This window comes from Cervus elaphus, chromosome 20, assembly GCF_910594005.1.
Source record: "Cervus elaphus chromosome 20, mCerEla1.1, whole genome shotgun sequence".
Classification (NCBI taxonomy): Eukaryota; Metazoa; Chordata; class Mammalia; order Artiodactyla; family Cervidae; genus Cervus; species Cervus elaphus.
Window position 1 is genome coordinate 111,816,948 of NC_057834.1, and position 21,936 is coordinate 111,838,883.

General features: G+C 49.9%; 1 protein-coding gene across 6 annotated transcripts; it reads right to left on the bottom strand.

Moving 5' to 3' along the window:
* On the bottom strand, nt 1–13,549 carry TMEM61 (transmembrane protein 61). 6 transcript variants are annotated; one of them, XM_043878172.1, is made up of 5 exons: nt 12,557–13,549; nt 8,655–8,723; nt 7,433–7,640; nt 6,045–6,229; nt 1–436 (listed from the first exon to the last, which is right to left on the bottom strand). In XM_043878172.1, the coding sequence occupies exons 3-5, from the start codon at nt 7,601–7,603 to the stop codon at nt 133–135; spliced, it is 660 nt and encodes a 219-aa protein (XP_043734107.1). In that variant the 5' UTR covers nt 7,604–7,640; nt 8,655–8,723; nt 12,557–13,549; the 3' UTR covers nt 1–132. The 6 variants fall into 6 exon arrangements, with proteins under 6 accessions (XP_043734107.1, XP_043734103.1, XP_043734102.1 ...); XM_043878168.1 differs by having other exon boundaries at nt 5,880–6,229; nt 12,557–13,539; XM_043878167.1 differs by having other exon boundaries at nt 5,847–6,229; nt 12,557–13,535.
* Between the last annotated feature and the right edge of the window lie 8,387 nt (nt 13,550–21,936).

Here is a 21,936-nt window from a genome sequence, read left to right on the forward strand (position 1 = left end):
TGAGAGATCATAAAATGGATTTATTTTCAGCCATTTGTTACACAGCAATCGAAAAAACAAAACAGCATTCAGCAGTATTTGTTGATGGCCTGTGTGTACCGGGCACTGGGCCAGACACTTAGAAGAAGCCCATCATTGGTCTCCAGCTTCCAGGCCTGCTAGAAGACTTGAACTTCCACCCTCTGTAATCTGAACAGGGCCCACAAGGGAGCATGCAGCCCCAGGTGCCGCCTCTCCAGAGATGCCACCAGCAGCGAAGATGAGGCTGTCATAACTGGGTGGAGGCAAGGGGGGCTGAGCCCCAGGCAGGGCATCCCCCGAGGCACTGCGCTCCAGGTCTTCCTCCACAGCGGACGCAGGTGGTGTCGAGAGCCCCCCAGCCAGTGGGCAGCGCACAGCCTCTTCATAAGTGGGGATGGTAACCACCTTCGGGGTCCTACAGGGACCGAAGAGAGGCTATCAGCAGGGCTGGGGTAAAACCCGATGCACACCAGGGAGGGGGGGAGGGAGGCTATGGGCTTCCCTGGCCCCACAGACACAGCGGGAGCGTGACAGCCACCAGCGCCTGGCCCCATCAGCTCCTTGACTCTACTCTCCCTCCCTTGTAGTCAGATCTCCATTCCGTTAGTTCTCCACCCGGCCTCATCGCACCCTCTGTCTCCTCAATTCTCTCTGCAGGGAAAGTCCTTCCCACCTCCCTCACGCCGTCCCTGCTTCCCTACCAGTTCCCGCCTGTCCTTGGAGTCTCCTCTGGGGAGCTCTGCTGACCTCCCCTCACCAAGCTCCCACCCCCTGCTCTGGGCCCCCACAGGACCCTTCCCTCCATCACTGCGTTGACCCCACCTGGTGGTCCCCTAGGGCAGGGACTGACTTTAAGTGTCCAGGGATTGATACTGGGGATGGGGGGGGGGGGGGTTGTTTGTTGAAAAACTAAATGATGATCCATGGGGAGAAAGGCTTCCATCTTACTGTAATCTCCCTTACAAGGTCTGGAGTTGCAGCTGCTCAGGGCAAGATAGGAGACCTCAATTCCCCTGCCCATCTGAATGCGTGAGGCCCTGATATGGTTAAGTCTGCTAAGTGACTGCCTCTGCTTGCATACCTCCAGAGACAGGGAGCTCACTATCTACTCCAACAACCATATCTATCTCTGAGCAGCTTGGCTTTCTTGTGACTTTCCCCCACCTCCCCTAGATGAACCACCCTGGAGGGACTTGAGATCCCTCCAGGCTCTTCTGACCAGGCTCTGCCCTCTAGATTCCAAGAATAGGTCACTTGCATCCCAGTCACACCAGAGCTGATGTGAAATGAGGCTGACCCTCTGTCCTCTCAGGGCCCTGGAGAATCACCTGTAGGGAGTCAGTGCTCCTTCCCTGCCTAGGACCTCGGGGGTAGGAATGTCACTGATCCTATGTCTGGGGTGCTTCTGCTTTGGGAAGATACTGCCACATACAGGGGCTGACAGGTGATTCTGGAGGTCCCTTCCCACCCCAAGCATCTCTAGGGTTGATTATGAGTCACAGCGTTGGCCAGTTCAGCTCCCTGCCCAGCCACATTCTCAGTGGGAGATCGTGGGTCGGTGTTAGGGAAATTAAATGAATAGTCTTGTTCAGGCTTCAGAGACAAAGCAGAGCAGGCCTCTGACCTTGCTTCTAACCTGCCTGGACACTGCCCTGACTGTGAATGACTGCTGTGAGCGCAAGACTTGCAGCACCATAGATAAGATGGGGGAGAAATCTTGGGATTGTTGAGCCACTAGAGGGGGCCTGGCCAACCAAGCCCCAGGCTGAACCACATTTCAAGTTTCACAAGACAAAATAAACAGCATTAACATGAAGCCAGAGCTGCAATTTGGCCGCAGATTGATGATGATATCAGTTTGCCACCATCCTGGGATTATGAATGGGACTTCAAACTGCACTCTTTGAAGTCTCACCCACAGAGCCGACGCGCTGCCTGGGACCCTTTCCCAATTGGGACTCTAGGTGTGCTGTGACACGGGACTTCCCAGCGCTGCTCAAGTCTGGATGTTGGTCAAAACCCAATTTGGTGATGTAGTCTCTTGTCTATTTCTCTTTCCTTTTAATGTTAGTATGTTGAAAATAAGTTAGGTAATTCTCTAATAAATATCTGTATTATTTATTTGTATGTAACGAGTGGCTTATTTTGTTAACAAATCCTTTGAACTTGAGATGAAAGTGAAAACTTTTGCAAACAGTCAAGTCACTCTATTAACCTGAGCCCCAGTTTCCCCATCTGTAAACGGGGACGGGACAATACAGGCACCGACCTCACAGGACCATGTGAAGATTAAATGAGATAGTACAGGGGCACTCTGATCAAGGAAGCTGATAAGGGGTCCCACCCGCCTCTGACTCACAGTGTCATTTGTGAGGGCAGACAAAGAATATTGCTCCTGGAGGCAGGCAAGCTAGGTTCAATTGCTATGTGACCTAGGCTATGTTCATACCCAATCTGACCCTCTTTTTTCTCATTTGTAAAATGAGGATAACAATTTCTACTTTATAGATTCAGAGAAAGGGAAAATGGAAAATGCTTTGACAACACTCAGGAAAATACAGATGATTAGGCTTCCAGAAGCCCACATCTCCTGCCCTGCTCACCTCCTAGCCATGCCCCAGCCACTCCCTACTTCTCCAAGCCCGGGAGACACGAGGCAGGCTTTGGGTACTCCTGGCACTGCTTCAGCAGGCACCAGCTGGCAGGGCAGGGCACAGCTGCCAGGTGAGACCAGCCCACAGCAGGAAGTTTGCTTAGAGGGCAGAGGTGCAGTAGCCCTCACACCATCTCACCTAGCCAGCTGGGCCCTCCCAGCCCCAGGTCACCACAGTCACGGTCCCAAAAGCCAGAAACTTGGTAAACATGAAGCCCAAGGCAGGGGGACCACATCACACACTTGAGGGGCAGACCCATTCATGGCGTATTCTGGACGTGGCTCCCTGCAGCTGGGTGTGGCGGGCAGGCCGCTGTGGTCCCCGTGCTCAGGAAGCTTCACTGAGCCTGGCGGCGACAGACAGTCTGAGCCTAGCATCAGCTTCTCCACCATTCAGCAGAGTCAGACAACCATCTATAGTCAGGAAAGGGGAAAGGGACCAGGGGTGAAGCACTATTTGCTCCTACACTCAAGCTCTCTAATCTCATTTCACACTTGTGACAAGCCTGGTCAGTCGTCGCACAGGTAAACTAGGGCCGCACATCAACCAAGCAGCAAAGCCCCTGCCAACACCAACCATCACACCTCCCCTACCCTAATCTCTCCATACCTCAGCTTTCTCATCTGTAAAGTGGACCTTACATTGCTTTTTAAGCAGCGAGGCTTAAATCAGTGGGCATGAAAGTACGTCATCAAATGAAAGCAAAGGAAGAGGACTGAGTTTTGCAGTAACTACACCTCCCCATCTATCATCTCATTTGAGCCTAACGGCAATCCTAGGGAAAATTCCAGGATTGACGGGAAAAACTAGATATGGCTCAGAGAGTCTAAGTAACAGGCTCAAGAACACACAGCTTAGGAAAGAGCAGACTCTGACAGCCTTATGTCCAACTAGACCCATGCTTTTTTCTGCTGTTCTCACTCTGGTTGGGGGTGGGGGATCTCAGAGGCCTCCCACCCAGGCACTTCATGTAGGGCTGACATTTCATATGGGAGCCCCTGAGAGTAGGGGTTTTGTCTATTTCGTCCACTGCTTCATTGTCAGTGCCCTGCAGAATTAGATACTCAGTAAATGTTGGTGAAATGCATGAAAGAATAAGCAGATGAATAAATGAGGAAACTGAGGCCCCAAGAGGGAAATGGGCCCACCCAAGTCATCAGCCTAGATGGTCTTTGTCTCTAACCTGGAGTTACCCACAGAGAGCAAGGCACCTGGAGGCAGGGACAGCTAAGTGACCTTCCCATGGGGCCCAGATGCTGGGCTTTCAGTAGGAGGGCCAGGACAGCTCAGTCCCAGGGAAAAGACAGAGCCATTAGCAGAAGCAGCCTCCCCAACATGAAGCCACTCCGGCTCTGAGCCTAAGACATGGTCTCTGAACGTGATGGGCCATGAGTACCCTGCAGTGGATGAGTCCCTCCCTGGCCCAGCTGGGAAAGAAGGCTGGGTTCCCCCGCCTGACCTGCAGCTGTGGCCCAGACCCTGTTGGGTCAACACGACTGTGTGTATTGACAACACGCACTCTCTGTGCTCAGGTCAGGCTGGGCGGGGAAGGACAGGCACCCTGAGGCATGATCTGGTTCCAACCAATAACTCACTGTGTGACCAGGTAGGTCACTGGTCTCTCTGAGACCCAGGTTTCTCATCTGAGAAGTGAAGAGGCCCCAAGGTCCTGCCCTTCCCTCTAAAGTCAAACCAAGGCCTGACCACTGGACTAAGGGACTTCCGTTGAACACTCTATTGTCTGTGACCTCAGGGAGCCACAGGCCAGTAGCAGGGACTAATCGGTTACCTTCCTTAACTCAGGATGCATTTTCCTTTCTAACTCAGGGAAGAAGAGTGCCTAGGTCCCAGGCCAACTCATGGATATCTCATTTAGCCCTTAGTGCATGCAAATCCAGCACTTACAGAGTGGTGTAGGGGAACGCACACCTCACAGCCAGCAGGCTCTGCCGCTTTCTAGCTGTATAACCCTCACCCTCTTTTTCTGTAAACAGTAATTCTTACCTTGCAGGTCGGCTGGACTGGGGAACGTGCATGCAGGCCCCTGATATATGCAGGCACAGCAGACACTTGGTGAAAGAGTAAGTACATAACAAGAGCATGTATGATACATGCATTCTCAACAGGGCAAAAATTGGTTCTGGGAATCTTGCTGATACTGTGTTTATGTATAAAGCACAGATATACATGCAGACCAAATATACAGTATATCTGTGGTATTAACATTCCATGAGGGAGGATTAAGGGAAAAAAGGCCTAAACAGTCTCCTGGGAGGGAGTGATTTAAAAAAACATGAGAAATATTATGTAAATATAAGATTTTTTCTCCATTCTCTACCTCATCTCTGGGCTTTTGCACATACTCTTCTGCCTGCTTAAGACACCTCTCTCCATCTTATCCACTTGAGGAAAAGTTGACATTTGTTGTGCACCTACCGTGTGCCAGGCTTTGGGCTGAGTTCTTCATATACATCATCTCAGGTAAGTACTATGAGCCGACTCACTGGAAAAGACCCTGATTCTGGCAAAGATAGAGGGCAGGAGGAGAAGGGGGAGCCAGAGGATGAGGTGTTTGGATGGCATCACTGACTCAATGAACATGAGTTTGAAAAAACTCCAGGAGATGGTGAAGCACAGGGAAGCCTGGTGAGCTGCAGTCCGTGGGGTCACAGAGAGTCAGACAGGACTTAGCAACTCAACACCATGCAACTACATTACATGACATTATAGGCATTTGCTACAATTGCCATTCTTATGACTCCTGTTTTATTTCTGCTGAGATGTTGAGGGTTAGTGGGGTTGCATAATCTCCTGAAGTCCCATAGCTAGTTAGTAACAGAACCAGGAGAGGATCCCTATGGGTCTGACTCCTGTGGATAAGTTCTTAACCCCTACACTACTCTGCCCAATAACATGCTAATCTCTACTGCCACTTCCTCCAGGAAGCCTTCCTGGATTTTTCCATGGTCCCATAGGCCCACGTCTGCCCTCTTTCACGGCTTTAACTACCCTGATTTGTCAAAGCCTGCCTCTGTCAAGGGACTTAAAACCCTTTCAGGAATGCTGATCAGCCAGCCTCCAGGACCCCAAAGCATAGGTAAAGCCTAGACCAGAGGAGAAACCCCATGGGAGTTTGTTGAGTAAATGCCTGATGGTGTGACCGGGCCCTACCTGTGGCCCCCATTCCCTGCAGCTGCACCTGACCTGCAGCTCTCCTTCTCTGAGGACTCCACAGTGAGGTAGTACAGGTCCCTGGAGAGGTGGTATGGGTCCCATCGAGGCAGCTTCTGGGTGCTGGCCTTGACTGACCACAGCAGGCCGAACAGCAGCAGCAGGCCACCTGCGCCGCAGCAGAAGAAGCTGACCGACCTGAGCAGGGCACCGGGGGCCGTAGGCTCAGGGCATCCAGTGGGTGGGGCTAACCGGCTGGGCGGGGGGCCTGCGTCTCCTTCACTCCACCAGGCGAAGCAGAGGGTCCCAGCCACCAGGACCACCGTGCCACTGACCATCATGCAGTAGCGTAGGGTGGAGGCCACGCGGGCCCTGTCACAAGTCTGGACAGAAAAGGAGAGAAAAGAAGAAACGAGCCCTGTGAGAGGCCTGCTGGATACCACACGTGGGTTTTAGTCCTGCCTGAGATCACTGCGCAATCTCAGAGGGGTCATTTGACCCCTCTGTGCCTCTGTTTCCTCATCTGTGTAATGGAGGTGATGCTCCCAACTCTCCAGGGCTGCTCTGAAGGCCACGGGTCATGTGTCCCAAGGTCCTGGCTCCACACCCGGGACCTGGCAGGATTCAGTAAGTGTGGCTCCTTCCTGCCTGGCCTCCCCGCAGGACTCAGAGGCCTCATCTGCCTGGTGTGTGAGACTCCCCTCCGTGTCTCCTGCAGGCTGGGAGGGAGGAGAGTGAACCCTGTGGGGTCCACCAGGCCTGCCAGGAGAGGGGCTTGCTGTTTATGCATTGTCTCACTTCACCCAGGTCACAATCTCGAAAGGGTGATGCTCATATCTCCATTTGATAGGCTTCCCCAGTGGCTCAGTTGGTAAAGAATTCGCCTGCAATGCAGGAGACCTGGGTTCGATCCCTGGGTTGGGAAGAGACCCTAGAGAAGGAAATAGCAACCCATTCCAATATTCTTGCCTGGAAGAGGAGCCTGGTGGGCTACAGTCCATGAAGTTGTAAAAGAGTAGGATATGACTTAGTGACTAAACAACAGCTACAACAAATCTCCATTTGACAGAGGAAGACAGTGAAACCGGGGGCGGGTACAGTAACCAGGGGGAAAGAGCATTGAGAAGCCTGGAGCTGAAATTCACAACACAAAGCAAAATTTCACCCAAAAAGATGTTTACTGTGGCCTTATTTTTTAATGGTCATAATCTGGAAAGAGCCTAAAGGTCCAACTCTAGGAAAAGAGTGAATAAACCATGGCATAAAATCTAGATGGAATATTCATGACTAATTTAAAAAAAAAAAAATCAAGCTCAGCACAGATATTTAACAACAGGGGGAAATTCTTATGATATCTGACTTTTTCCAACTTAGTTGCCAAATTAAGCACACAGTGTTATCTCAATGAGGAAAAACAAAATGCCCAGGGGGGTGGGAAAAAACACCTGGGAGGAACCCTGGCTCCAGATTATACAGACAGGAAGGGATTTCTCCAAAACCAACATCCAGGTCATTGTACACGCTGTTCCCTCTCCCTGGTAACTTGCTATCATCAATGTCCTCTCCACACTCAGCTTGACTCTCACCTGAGAAGCCTTCAAACGGGACACTTTAAACTCAGAGTCCCCTGGGCCTTCGTTGACCAAGCTGGTATATGTCTGTCTGACTTCGTGTCTTGTCCTCACCAGACAGCAAGCTCCCTGAGGCGGGTCTGCACCCGCCTTGTTTACACCTCTATCCCCCAGTGCCTTGCACATAGTAGCTGCTCCACAAACAGGTGTTGAAGAGATTCTCCTAAATGAGAAACAGTGTTGCTGAATAAACCTTGTTGGGTGAAAAGCCCCTCTCCTAGCTGGGAGGGAGAGGGGAGGGAAAACAGCCAGCTGCTGCAGCACCCAGCCTTGGAGTCTGGTTTTGGTCCCTACTCTGCAGCTCGCCAGCCGTGTCCTGGGATAAGCCTCCCAACTGTGCCTGACCTGTCTCCATACAGAGGGCATCCATACAGAGAGCATGCTCTCCAGGAAAACTTACAGACTCCCCCTCTCCTCTTCCACAAGTCGAGCCAGCGAAGGAGAGGGCCGGGGACTCATAGACCTCAGGAAGACTAATGGTCAGCCTTCCAAATGGGACTCGCCCACCCTAACAGGGTACATTTGAACGACGCACTGCTGTGCAGTCATTCAAAGACGCACTCCTCGGGGAGCTGAAGAACATGGCAAAGTGTTCCAGATCTAGTAGGTGAGACTTTAGATTTCAAAAGGGCATGTTTCCAGATGTGTTTAAAAACGTGTGCATGCATATATACGGAATCTAGAAAAATGGTACTGAAGAATTTATTTACAGGACAACAACGGAGAAACATAGACAATAGACTATGGACATGGGGAGAGGGGAGGAGAGGGTGAGATGTATGGAAAGAGTGACATGGAAACTTACATTACCATATGTAAAATAGATAGCCAACAGGAAGTTGCTATGTGGCTCAGGAAACTCAACAGGGGCTCAGAATCAACCTAGAGGGGTGGGATGGGGAGGGAGATGGGACGGAGGTTCAAAAGGGAGGGGATATATGTATACCTATGGCTGATTCATGTTGAGGTTTGACAGAAAACAGCAAAATTCTGTAAAACAATTATCCCTCAATTAAAAAATAAATAAATTTTTTTTAAAAAGTGTGTATGTGTGTGTATGTACACGTGAGCAAGAAAGAGAAAATGTATACATTAAATGAGGTGCTTGAGTAAACCCCAATCTTTCTGAGCCTCCAGGCCACCAGAAGCATATAGAAACATGCCATTTGTAAATTACCTTTGGTTCTCTTCCTGTGAATCTGTCAATGGGGCAAGAACCTCCTGTCTCCAGCTCAAGGCATTTTCTCTGGGGGAGAAAAAGAACCTTACTACACTCTCTCCAAAGACAGCGAGGAGAGGTTGTCAGAAGGAAAAACTGGAAGGAAAAAAACCCCAGCAAATCGGTAACAGTAACCCCTCGCCTATATATTGGCACTTGACAGTTCCCCTTCACACCTGGCGTCTCATTTGACCACAACTGAGGCAGATGGGCAGGGCAGGGAAAGAAATTCTTGTTTTGCAAATGACTAGACTGAGTCCACCCTTATGGCAGATGACACCACCCTTATGGCAGAAAGCAAAGAAGAACTAAAGAGCCTCTTGATGAAAGTGAAAGAGGAGAGTGAAAAGGTTGGCTTAAAATTCAACATTCAGAAAACGAAGATCATGGCATCTGGTCCCATCACTTCATGGCAAATAGATGGGGAAACAGTGACAGACTTTATTTTGAGGGGCTCCAAAATCACTACAGATGGTGACTGCAGCCATGAAATTAAAAGATGCTTGCTCCTTGGAAGAAAAGTTATGACCAACCTAGACAGCATACTAAAAAACACAGACATTACTTTGCCAACAAAAGTCCATGTAGTCAAAGCTATGATTTTTCCAGTAGTCATGTATGGATGTGAGAGTTGGACTATAAAGAAAGCTGAGTACTGAAGAATTGATGCTTTTGAACTGTGGTGTTGGAAAGGACTCTTGAGAGTCCCTTGGAGAGCAAGGAGATCCAACCAGTCCATCCTAAGAAAATCAGTCCTGAATATTCATTGGAAGGACTGATGCTGAAGCTGAAACTCCAATACTTTGGCCACCTGATGTGAAGAACTGACTCATTTGAAAAGACCCTGATGCTGGGAAAGATTGAAGGCAGGAGGAGAAGGGGACAATAGAGGATGAGATAGTTGGAGGCCATCACTAACTCAATGGACATGAGTTTGCGCAACCTCCAGGAGTTGGTGATGGACAGGGAGGCCTGGCGTGCTGCAGTCCATGGGGTCGCAAAGAGTCAGACATGACTGAGCAACTGAACTGAGACTGAGTCCAGGAAGGTAAGAGACTTTGCCAAAGCAGCATACAGCTTGTGTGTCAACCCTTGCATCGTAAGGTAACTTACAATGCTTTTTTTTTCCGATTTATTTTTATTAGTTGGAGCCTAATTACTTTACAATATTGTAGTGGGTTTTGTCATACATTGACATGAATCAGCCATGGATTTACATGTATTCCCCATCCCGATCCCCCCTCCCACCTCCCTCTCTACCTGATTCCTCTGGGTCTTCCCAGTGCACCAGGCCCAAGCACTTGTCTCATGCATCCAGCCTGGGCTGGTGATCTGTTTCACCCTAGATAATATACATGTTTTGATGCTGTTCTCTCAAAACATCCCACCCTCGCCTTCTCCCACAGAGTCCAAAATTCTGTTCTGTACATCTGGGTCTCTTTTTCTGTTTTGCATATAGGGTTATCGTTACCATCTTTCTAAATTCCATATATATGCGTTAGTATACTGTATTGGTCTTTATCTTTCTGGCTTACTTCACTCTGTATGATGGGCTTTTACGATGCTTTTAAATTTCTATAGTTCTTCAATAGTTCCTCATTGTGGAGGAAAGGAGGAAGCCACACAAGAGAATAAAAATGCAAATATCATTAATGCTGCCTGTCAGAGATGAGCATGATCCACAGTGGATGCTTCCTTTTGGGTCCTCCTCCTTTGGCCTGCATACCTGATGATAGTGGCAGCTGGTGTGTACTGGGCATTTACAGGGGCTGGGAACCACACCCAGCAACTTACAGGTGTCCCCCATCTTAATCCTTGCAACAGCACTAGGTCCCGAAGACACTGGAGTTGCAAGGGGAACAGCTTGTCTGAGGTCAATGCCAAATCTGAACCCAGGTCTACTCTGACTCCCTGGGGGCTCAGATAGTAAAGAATCTGCCTGCAATGCAGAATACCAGGGTTTGCTCCCTGGGCTGGGAAGATCCCCTGGAGAAGAGAATGGCTACTCACTCCAGTATTCTTGTCTGGAGAATTCCATGGACAGAGGAGCCTGGTGGGCTACGATCCACGGGGTTGCGAAGAGTCAGACACAACTGAGCAACTAACACACACACACACACACACACACGAGTCTAATTCAAATACCTGTGAGTGCACAGCTAGATGAAGTGAAGTCGCTCAGTCATATCTGACTCTTTGCGACCCCATGGACTTTAGCCTACCAGGATCCTCAGTCCATGGGATTCTCCAGGCAAGAATACTGGAGTGGGTTGCCATTTCCTTCTCCAGGGGATCTTCCCGACCCAGGGATCGAACCCGGGTCTCCCACATTGTAGGCAGACGCTTTACCGTCTGAGCTACCAGGGAAGCCCATAATAATCTGATGGATTACCAGCAGGATGTCCTCACCCAAGTTTCCCCTGGTCCATTTCAGAGAGGTGGTCTTCAGGCAGTTTACTCACCTTTCACAGGAGTGCACCCTGGACCCTGATGGGGAGGGGAGTGGGGAAGGAAGGAAGGGATCCCTGCCCTGGAGGGCATGACCCCAGTCCAGCCCCAGAGAAGTGCCATTCCCAATCCAGCACTCAGGCTGCCAGGCTGACCCCCTCCTTCCAGCTCCCTCCTATTCCAATCCATGCACCCAAGTTCCTGCCACCTGGGGTCCTGTACACCTACTGCTCCCTTCGGGGAGCCCTCTGTCCCCACTCAGGGCCCTCATTTCACAACCCGCTTTGAGACCCATGCCAAACACCACATCCTCGCAGAAGTCTTTCTGCTGCTACCACCCCCACCTCCCACCAGCTAGAGTTATCACTCCCTCTATCAGTTCAGTCACTTAGTTGTGTCCGACTCTTTGCGACCTTATGGACTGCAGCATGCCAGGCTTCCCTGTCCATCACCAACTCCCAGAGCTTGCTCAAACTCATGTCCATTGAGTCGGTTATACCATCCAACCATCTCATCCTCTGTCATCCCCTTCTCCTCCTGCCTTCAATCTTTCCCAGCTTCAGAGTCTTTTCCAATGAGTCAGTTCTTCGCATCAGGTAGCCAAAGGATTGGAGTTTCAGCTTCAACATCAGTCCTTCCAATGAATATTCAGGACTGATCTCCTTTAGGGTGGACTGGCTTGATTTCCTTGCTGTCCAAGGGACTCTCAAGAGTCTTTTCCAACACCACAGTTCAGAGGCATCAATTCTTCGGTGCTCAGTTTTCTTTATGGTGCAACTCTCACATCCATACATGACTATTGGAAAAACCATAGTTTTGACTAGACGGACCTTTGTTGGTAAATAATATCCCTTTGACTATGGCCGCTCTGTTTGCTCTGTGACCTTGATCAGGCTGCTCAACATCTCTGAGCTCAAATTACTGCCTCCTAGGGAGGAGCAAGTTGTGAAGATGAAATGGGAGGCTGGCAAGCAGTGACACAGCTGGACAGAGGAGGAACCCTGGCTCTGACACTGGGTAAGTTGCCTAGATTCTCCATGCCTCAGTTTCCTCCCTTGTGAAATGGGCACAATAATATCCTATTGTCCCCGCTACCCACAAGAGAACTTTAGGTGCCAGTTTTCTGTAAAGAACTAAACCATCTGAACAAGAGTGTTCCGAACTATCTTCACCGTAACCCCGGGGCAAACTGAGTCTCCAAGCGCCATGGCCCAAGGCCACCATGCGAGTTACAACACAGTTGGGAGGAGACTTGGGTGTCCAGACTCTGCGCACTAAACCACTGAGGTCAAGGTGAAGAGAAGGGGACCGGGCGGGGTTGGTTTAAGAGGAGCCGAGCTGCTCCTGAAGACGGGGCGGGGGCAGGGATGGGGAAGGTGGCCGGGGCGGGGGCTGGTTAAGTTTATACCCACCTTGGGCGCAGTCATCGCGCCGTAGAGTCAGGCGTGGTCCCGGCGCGGGGAGCCCGACGAATCCACCGGGAGTGAAGACATGGTGGCTGTCGTGCCCGAGGGCAGCGCGAACCTGGGAAAGGCGGTCCCTCCGGCCTGCTGGGGGCGCCTAGCGTTAGGGGCGGCCCTGGCGACCGTCCTCCAGCCCTGCTTTCCACGCCCCCGCAGAAACGCTAACGTCCGGCTGCGGGTCGAGTCCGAGGGTCTAGTCCGCAGCCGTCCGTCCCGTCCCGGTTCCAGTGGGAGCGGTGCCAAACCCCCTTCACCGCGCAAGGGCTCGGCCACCGGGTGGGGGCGTTGACGGGCGCACGGAGTCCCGCTTAGCTGTCGACTCAGGTGATGATCACCCCCGCCCCCGCTCCGGGCTCGGCCGACGGCTGCGGGGAACCTGCGCTTGGGCTCCGGGGCGCGGCCCGCCCCACCTCTCCTCGGATCTGCGTCCTCGGGGCCGGCCGCCGGACGGGCGGAGACTCCCGGGTGGAGCGGCTCCGGGTGGTTCCAGGTGCCGCGCCCGACTTTAAAGGAACAGCGAGACGGATGGCTGGGGTTGGGGTTTCCCAGCTCGAAGTGGGTGGGGGCAGCGGCAAGACCGCTCTTAACCGCTACCTCCCTGAACTGTCGGCAATCCGCGGTCCTGGGGGGCCATCCCGCCCCTACTGCCCCACGAAGCGGGCTTGGGAACGGGACACGGAACTCCTCCAAGAGCCATTGCGCTCAGTCTGAAAGGGCTGTGGCGTCCTGAGCAAGCCACAGATCCTTCGAACCCTCCCAGCCCCAGGAGATAAGCGTTCTCAGAAATAACTGCCTGACTTTAAGCGCTTCCTCAGCCTCTACAGGAATCAAGTCACTGCCCCAGCCGGTGAGAGGCCATGAGAGTGGAGTTGGAGAACAAGACCTCCCACCTACTGTGTGACCTAACTTCTCTGAACTTATCCACTCCTGTATCAGAGGAGGGCTGGGACCCCACCCTACAGGTCTTCGGGGATTGAATGAGTTAGGACGAGCTCGGCCCTTTCACGGGTGTAGGCTGGAGGCACTATTGTGGACAAGTGATTCAGGAGCCTGGAGGAAGGGTCAGCATGGGTGAAGCCTGTGTGTGAAAACTTCTGCTGGGGACTCCTGAGTTGTGGAGGGTAGGAATGGGGCGGAGCCTCCCGGCTGAAGGAGCAGCATGTGCAGAGGGTGGACAAAGTCATAGGCAGGTTAGACCTCAACAAGTTCACCTGGGTCAGAGGGAGGCACTTCTGGACTAACTGGGGTCTGGGTTTGGTTTGCGTCTTTTCCTCCTGTTCCAATGAGCCAGGGGGCTGGGCAGATTTCCTTCAGCAGGGGCCTAGGACTCCCCACCGAGCTGATGGAAACCAACTCCCTTTCCAGCCCAGGGACACAGGAGGCTAGAGCAGCCTGCCCAGTGGAGATCTGAAGCTCAGAGAGGGGAAACCACTGTCTCAGAGTCACAGAGCAGGTCAGCGGCAGGGTCCAAGCCGCTAATTCTTAAACTCCTTGTCTCCACGGAAATATGCCACCTGAGAGCTTTAGCGCTCTCTGCACACCGACTCCTCTAACTGGTGAGGTCCTTTTACAGGTTATCTCGTTTCGTTTTCACAGTGTGTGTGGTCTGTGTAAGTGTTCCCATTTTACAGACAGAAAGCTGAGGCTCAGAGAGGGGCAAAGGCCCGTGCAAGTCTAAAGAGCTCACAAGAGGCTGAGCTGAGACAAGGGAACAGTTAGACCTCAAACCAAGACCTCCTTCAGCTTTACTTTACTTAACCTGGAGGTGGGGACAAGCACCCCTCTTGCTGTCCTTGTAGGCCTGCCCAGAGTGGGTATGAGTGAACAGCTGGAGGCCATGAAGCTATCAGCCCCACTCAGTTCTGCAGGGGTCAGGGTCCATGCAGATGTGGGCCCTTCGCTGATCCAGACTCTCCTTTTCCTCCCTGCTGGGAAGCCCAGGGTCACAACTCAGGTTGATAATGTTGAGATCGAGTCCTGGCACACCCCTGAACTTGCTGAAACCCGAGTCCCCTGGCCCAGGCTGGCCACTTGGGTCCTGGAGGTGGTCAGGTTGTGATTTCTGTACTGACTCAGTCACTTCCAGGCTGGACAACTCTGGTCTTATCCTTCTCTTTAAGCTGCTGTTTCCTTATTATAAAGTGGAGACCATGGTACCTCCTTCCCAAGGTAGCTATGAGGGCTCAGTGGTTTAGTAAGCCCTTGCCCATGAGGAGCAGGCTTGGGTATGCTCTTGCATTACACAATGGCCCAGTCTGTGAATCTCTCCTAGTTGATGGTGACCTCCTTGAGGACAGGGAGCAGATGTGACTTGGAGCAGGGCCAGGACCAGAGGGGACTGGGACTGGATGGCGACTTGAACCCAAAGATCTGGCCCAGCTCTTCTGGCTCCATTTTCCTCTCCCCTACTTTTGGAGGCTCTTCTGATCCTAGCCCCCGAGTCTGTCGTGATGCCCAGGCACTATGGAGACCATGCAGGCTTGGGAATACTTGCGGATCCTCTCTGAACAATCAACCTCAAGCTTTCCCTGGCACCCCTAGGCAGCTCAGAGCAGAAAAAATCAGTCACCAACTTCTGCCTCCAGGTATGGGGGAGGGGACTCACACTTACCAGACGTCACCAAACAGGGCTTTTCCCATTTAGCTGCCACTTCAGCTAATTCATCAAGGCTGAGAGAGAAATATTAATACCTTCTCAGGGAACTGACTCATTCAAAAAGACCCTGATGCTGGGAAAGATTGAAGGTGGAAGAGGAAGAGGATGACTGAGGATGAGATGGTTGGATGGCATCACCGACTGAATGGACATGAGTTTGAATAAACTCTGGGATGGTGATGGACAGGGAGGCCTGGCATGCTGCAGTCCATGAGGTCGCAAAGAGTCGGACACGACTGAGCAACTGAACTGAACTGAAATGAGGGTCACACAGCTAATAAGTGGGGGGCTGGGAGTTGGGAGTGGCAGAGGAAGTGCTGAAGTCCACATCTGTCTGAGTCTTCCACACCCACATGTATTTTTCCTTTTTTGCCACACTGGCCTCTCCTCAGCGGAGAGGAGGCCTGGGCTGCTGCTCCCCACCTCTCACTGGCCTCTCTGCCCCCAGGCTGTCTGCCCTCTATCGCGTACCAGCTTGAGCTTCCAGACCAGCACCCCAGTCAGTGTGACTCACCTACCTAAACCTTTCAGTGCCTCCCACTGCCCTCAGAATAATGACACCAGCTTCACTGCCTGCACTCCTCTCATGCCACTCCCGAACTGCTGTCCCCCGTGTCCCAAACGCAACACCACACCTTTGCTACAAAGGCCCTCCTGTTTTACCAGCTTCACCCAGTGAACTCACACACTTCCCTTAAGACAGGTCACAGGTTCCCTTCTCTGGGTGACGTCTCCTCAGTGTTCCAAAGGAGAATTATGTGGTGCCTCTCCCAAGCCTCCACAGGACTTCTTATCTTTTTATCTCCACTTGAGCATCGAGGAAGCTGAGGTTCAGAGAAGTTAAAACGGCCACCCAAGATCAGAGAACAGAGCAGGTTTAAACTCAGGTTCACCTAACACCAAAGCTCGCTCGCTCTCTCTATATATATATAAAACACCAAAGCCTCTGGATATATATTATATATATATAATTATATATATTAATATTCATATTATTTATATAAATATATAGTGATATGTAATATATGTTTATATGATATAATTATTATATATAATAAATATATATCTAGAAGCAGGATATATTTATTATATAATTATTATATACTATATAAATTTATTATATATATTATATAATATGATACATATTATATAATATAGGGCTTTCCTGGTGCCTCAGGTGGTAAAGAATCCACCTGCAATGTGGGAGACCCGGGCTCGGTCGCTGGTTGGAAAGATTCCCTGGAGAACAAAATGGTTACCCACTCCAGTATTCTTGTCTGGAAAATTTCATGGAAAGAGGAGTCCATGAGGTCGCAAAGAGTTGAACACAACTGAGCAATTAACACACACACACATTATATAATATATAATATATAATGTGTGTGTGTGTGTGTGTGTGTTTATATCCAGAGACAGGAGATAGAGAACTTTGGTGCTGGATGGACCTAAGTTTAAACCTGCTCTGTTTTTTAAACCTATTTTGTATGTATATATTATAATAAATAAATATATATATATATATATATATAAAATATGTAAAAGAATGTGCAGAGGTCTCTTTTAACCATTGCCCTCTTAAAATATAGATTTCTTGAGAGCTGGGATTTTGTCTGTTTTATCTGATATGTCCAAAAAGTTTTACTACCTCAAAGAAGCTAGCACATAGTGGGTGCTTGATACACACTTGTTGCATGAAGGGCAGAATGAATAAGTGTGGATGATTTGAGGGTAGAGGAGTGGCGTTGTGGGAAATCCTCAAGATTCCTGTTGGGTCCAGAGTTGGGCCAGACTTGGTGCCAGGATGAAGTTTTCAGACCCTTGGAGCCGGCTCCAGCTACACAACAAGGGACACGCTCTCCCCCTGCAGTCAACCTTGAGAGGCCGTTGTCTCTGGTGGCCCCGTGGGTTCCTGGAATTCTGTGCCTGGGAGAGAGTCTATTCATGAAGAGGCAGGGAGCCACATCCTCTGAGTTCATGTTCTAAAAAAGGAAACTGCTGTCTGTTGGTAAGAAAAGGATTGGAACCTCAAGGCCTCAGCTTCCTTGGAAGGCATTTTCTGCCCAAGTGAGCCAGCCCCGGGCTATTCTGGGGCCTCTGTTCTGGGCAGGCTGAGGCTGGGCCAGCAGCCCTGAAGGGTGGGGGAGATGCACGCCAGTCAGGGGAGGAAATGTGGTCTGGGAACCCAAACAAATGTTGTGGATGGAGGGCTGGCGGCAGCCTTGACTCCAGGGCTGACCTCTGGGAATAGACACATAAAAGGAGGCAGATTCTGGGAAAGACCCAGCTGTTCCCTCTGTTCCCATAGATCCCGGGAAAGATACCGCAAGCTGTCTTGTCGGTGGGGAGCGTGATTCTGTGTGCTGAGATGGGGCATGAGGGAAGAGAGCTGCCCTCACAGAGCGGGGGGCGGGGGTGGGGCTGCTTTGGGTCCTGACTCGGACTCGTGGCCTTGGCTGAGTCTCTGTCCCCTCTCAGTCTCCATTGCCTACCTAGAAACAATCGGGAGTCCTTTGAAGCTCTGGACTCTATTCTGAGGCTTAATTCTCTCTTCGTCTCCTCCCTCCTCCTCTGAATTGGATTTACTAATCCCATCCAAGTCTAATAGCAATCCTAGACTGTTCATAGATGCAGCACTTTCTTTGCAGGTCTATAGAGGATCTTTCGGAATCGTCTCCCTCTAGCCTAGCATTTCTTTTTTTTTTTTTTTTTTTCTGATTAGCGAATAGTTACTTTACAATGTTGTGGTATAAACATTGATGTAATGCCATACATCAACATAAATCAGCCACAGGTGTACATATGCCCCTTCCCTCTTGAACCCTTCTCCCACCTCCCTCCCCATCCCACCCCTCTAAGTTGTCTCAGAGTACTGGCTTTGAGTTCCCTGCATCATACATCAAACTCCCACTAGCTCTCTATTTTACATATGGTAATATATCTGTTTCAATCTCAAATTATCCCACCCTCTCCTTCCCCCACCTTGTCCAAAAGTCTGTTCTTTATGTCTCCTTTGCTGACTGCAAGTGGGATCATCAGTGCTATCTTCTTAGATTCCATGCTGCAGCTGCTTAGTCACTTCAGTCATGTCCCAGTCTGTGCGACCCTAGGAACTGTAGCCTGACAGGCTCCTCTGTCCATGGATTCTCCAGGCAAGAGAACTGGAGTGGGTTGCCATGCCTTCTCCCAGGTGATCTTCCCAAACCAGGGATCGAACCTGGGTCTCCTGCATTGCAGGTAGATTCTTAACCACTGAGCCACCCGAGAAGCCCTCTAGATTCCATATATATGGGTTAATATATGATATTGGCCTTTCTCTTTCTGACTTATTTTACTCTGTATATAATAGGCTCTAGGACTGACTCAAATGCATTCCTTTTTATAGCTGAGTAATGTTCCATTGTTTATATGTATCACAACTTCCTTATCCATTTGTTAGGTAGTTAGAATAGGGAAAAGGAATCCAGAATGGCGGTGGCTGAAAGACCTGGGAGGGAAAAGCCCCTGAAAATAGAACAAAGGAAGGTCTGAGGACCGGAGTGAGAACTTCAGGTAAAACAAACAGCACTCCTGGCTGGCCCAATTTACATAGGACAGGCCCAGGGACAGAGAAACATATAAAAAGAGGAGCCAAAGCCCTCTTCTCTCTCTCTCTCTCTCTCCCGCGTGCTGGGGTGCTCTTCTCTTTGCGTCTTTGGGTCGACGTGCCCTCACGCCTCGAAGATGGATTTTCCTGCTATCTTCTAAATAAAATAGAGCTGTAACACTGAGCCATAACACTGATTTATCTAAGAGCTATAACACGGTCTGTTCAAGACCTGAGAGCTATAACATGGTCTGTCCAAGACCCGAGAGCTATAACACGCTGAGGGGGCTTTAATGTCCGTCACTCCAAATCTTTGTTGTGGCGAGACAAAAACCGAGGAGCATACACTCGTCTGACACATTCAATGGACATCTAGGTTGTTTCCATGTCCTAACTTTGTGAATAGTGCTGCAATTAGGGTTTCTTCAGGGTATATAGCCCAGCATTTCTGAAAAGCCCCATCTTGTGCCTCAAATCCCTCCTTCTGCACCAACCCCACCCCACTCAACCAATGCCCGATGTTGCATAAGAACCGCCCCCTCAGCCCATTCCAACAAAAGCACCATTTACCCCCTAAGATGCCCTCTCTCCTGTAGTCAATGCTCAGTGACTTCACCCAAACGAGGACACCACCAGCAGCAACAAAACAATCACTACCCTTTCTGGATCTGGCTTATCAACAGTTAAATGAGTGCTTGCCCTTGACAGTAGCTTAGGCTGCTGACGGCCTGAATTCTCTGATTTTGCTCCAAATCTGTTATTAGCCTGTGAAGTAACCCTGGTCATGTCATTCTTCTCTTTGACCTCAGTTTCTGCGTCAGTAATTGAGGTGATTAGACCAGGTCAGTTTTGGTCTGGCGAGGTGGAAAAAAGCACCAATGTTGAATGCAGGAGATCTGGCTTCCCTTAGTCATTGGTTCATCTTGCCACCCTGGGGTGGTCCCTTCCCAGGCTTAGGTCAGATGGGGAGGGTGGCTTATCTGCTCTCTCCCTGCCCTTGACATTCCTGGGACTCTGGGAACAGGTCCCTTACATCATTTAAATAACAACCCCCAGATATGTTTGTCTCCTCTCATCACTCTGGAAGCTTCCAGATTGTTCCTCAGAACAATTGAAGGCCCCTTAATCACTGTGTCTCCCCTGATGGCTGGAGAAAACTTGGCAAGCAGGAGCTTATATTCCACTATTTTCAAAAGGAAAATTAATATTGTATTTAGAGCCCACCATAAAAGACCAGTTTTCTGAATGTCACTAAGACGCTCTTGGACATCTATTTAACAAATCGCGGGGTTACTACATAACATGACGTATATAACCTCTATTTAACATGAAGCGTTGACCTCACTGGATGTTCTTAACACACAATGATCCTGTGAAGTATTGGATACAAATTTTTGGGCTTCCCTGGTGGCTCAGTGGTAAAGAATCCACCTACCAAGCAGGAGACTCAAGTTCCATCCCTTGGGAAGATCCCCTAGAGAAGGAAATGACAGCCTACTCCAGTATTCTTGCCTGGAAAATCCCATAGACAGAAGAGCCCAGCAGGCTACAGTTCATGGGGCTGCAAAGAGTCAGAGACAGCTTAGTGACTAAACAACAACACAACAACATATTTCTCTTTCAATAAACATGCATGTAATGTAAATTATAAGGAAATGATATATTTCAATGATTCTAGTACAAGAACCATTCAACATAATAAAATAAGCCAGAGTGAGTAACCACACTAACTGACGATTTATTTGGCTGCGTCAGGTCTTAACTGTAGCATGTGGGATCTTCGTTCCATCATGCAGGCTCAGTGGTTGCAGCATGGGCTCGGTTGCCCCGAGGCATGTGGGACCTTAATTTCAAGACCAGGATTGAACCCATGTCCCTGGCATTGCAAAGGCAGATTCTTAACCACTGGACCACCAGGGAAGTCACACATTGATTACTAAGTTACCTGAGTGAGTTGCAAGGTGAGAGGGGAAGTAGGCAGCTGTAAGTGGTAAGTTAAGGTTGCCTGAGGTCAGTGTGTATTCACATCAAAGGAATGAGTGGATACCCTTCTTGTCTTGACACTTAAAGCTCAGAAAGTGGATGGCTGTGACCCAGTGCCTGAAGCCATAGATGAATCATTTCAATAAATCACAGTGGACATCTGCTTGCTTTTCCTTGGCTTATAGTTATACAGCTCTGGGGACTGTCTCTCTTCCTTGAATTTTTAAATGTGATACATCTGCTCGTGACATGATCACACTCACTTGTAATCACAGTCACTTTGCCTGCCTGACCCAGGCACAGCTGAGAGGCCCATGGTCATGGCCACGACGTTCATTCCATTTATGTGCCCCTAATCTCAACCACTGTCACTTCTGCTCTTTCTGCTAATGAAGGCAGCCACTTAGGCCTACCCACTTTCGTCCCAGGTTTTTCCATTTCCTAGAAAGTATTTTCACTTAAGATGTGAGGAAGATGCTAGCAATGATGCCCAGCATGTTTGAACAATGCTCTAAGGGGGTGTGCTCTGTGGAGAAAAGACTGAAGCAGGACTTGAGTGCAACCACATACTCTCACTAGGGCTCACCCATGACTTAAATGCTGTCAGCAGTGCACAAGCCAAGTTATCAGACAGATATTCCATAACAGTTTTGTAGGTCATCATCACAAGTATTCAGATGGCAAAGGATACCTGAACTATTGGCTATTTGTAATTTCCGTACCTGTTCTGCAGAAAAAGCAATCATTATTCCTGCTTCATAGATGGAGAAACTCAGAGGGACGAATTAACCAGAATGGCATCACAACCTGTCCTTGTTTGTTCCACCCACACATGGCCCCATGCACACCGACCCTGCTCCCCTGCTTCTCTGACCCCTTTGGGCTGGGTAGGGATATTCTGTTACCTTAGATCTCTCCTTTGGCCCTGTTGTTCCACACCCTTTAAGCCCATGTCTCTGATGGCCCCCTTTCTTCCCAAAAGGCACAGATCATCACTACCTGTGTCGTCCCATGCTTTTTCATCAAGTGTGCCTGGGCTTCCTCTTCTCCACTACCTGCAGAGGAGAGTACCACCACCTTGGAGAAGGAATATATAGCCCAGCCTCA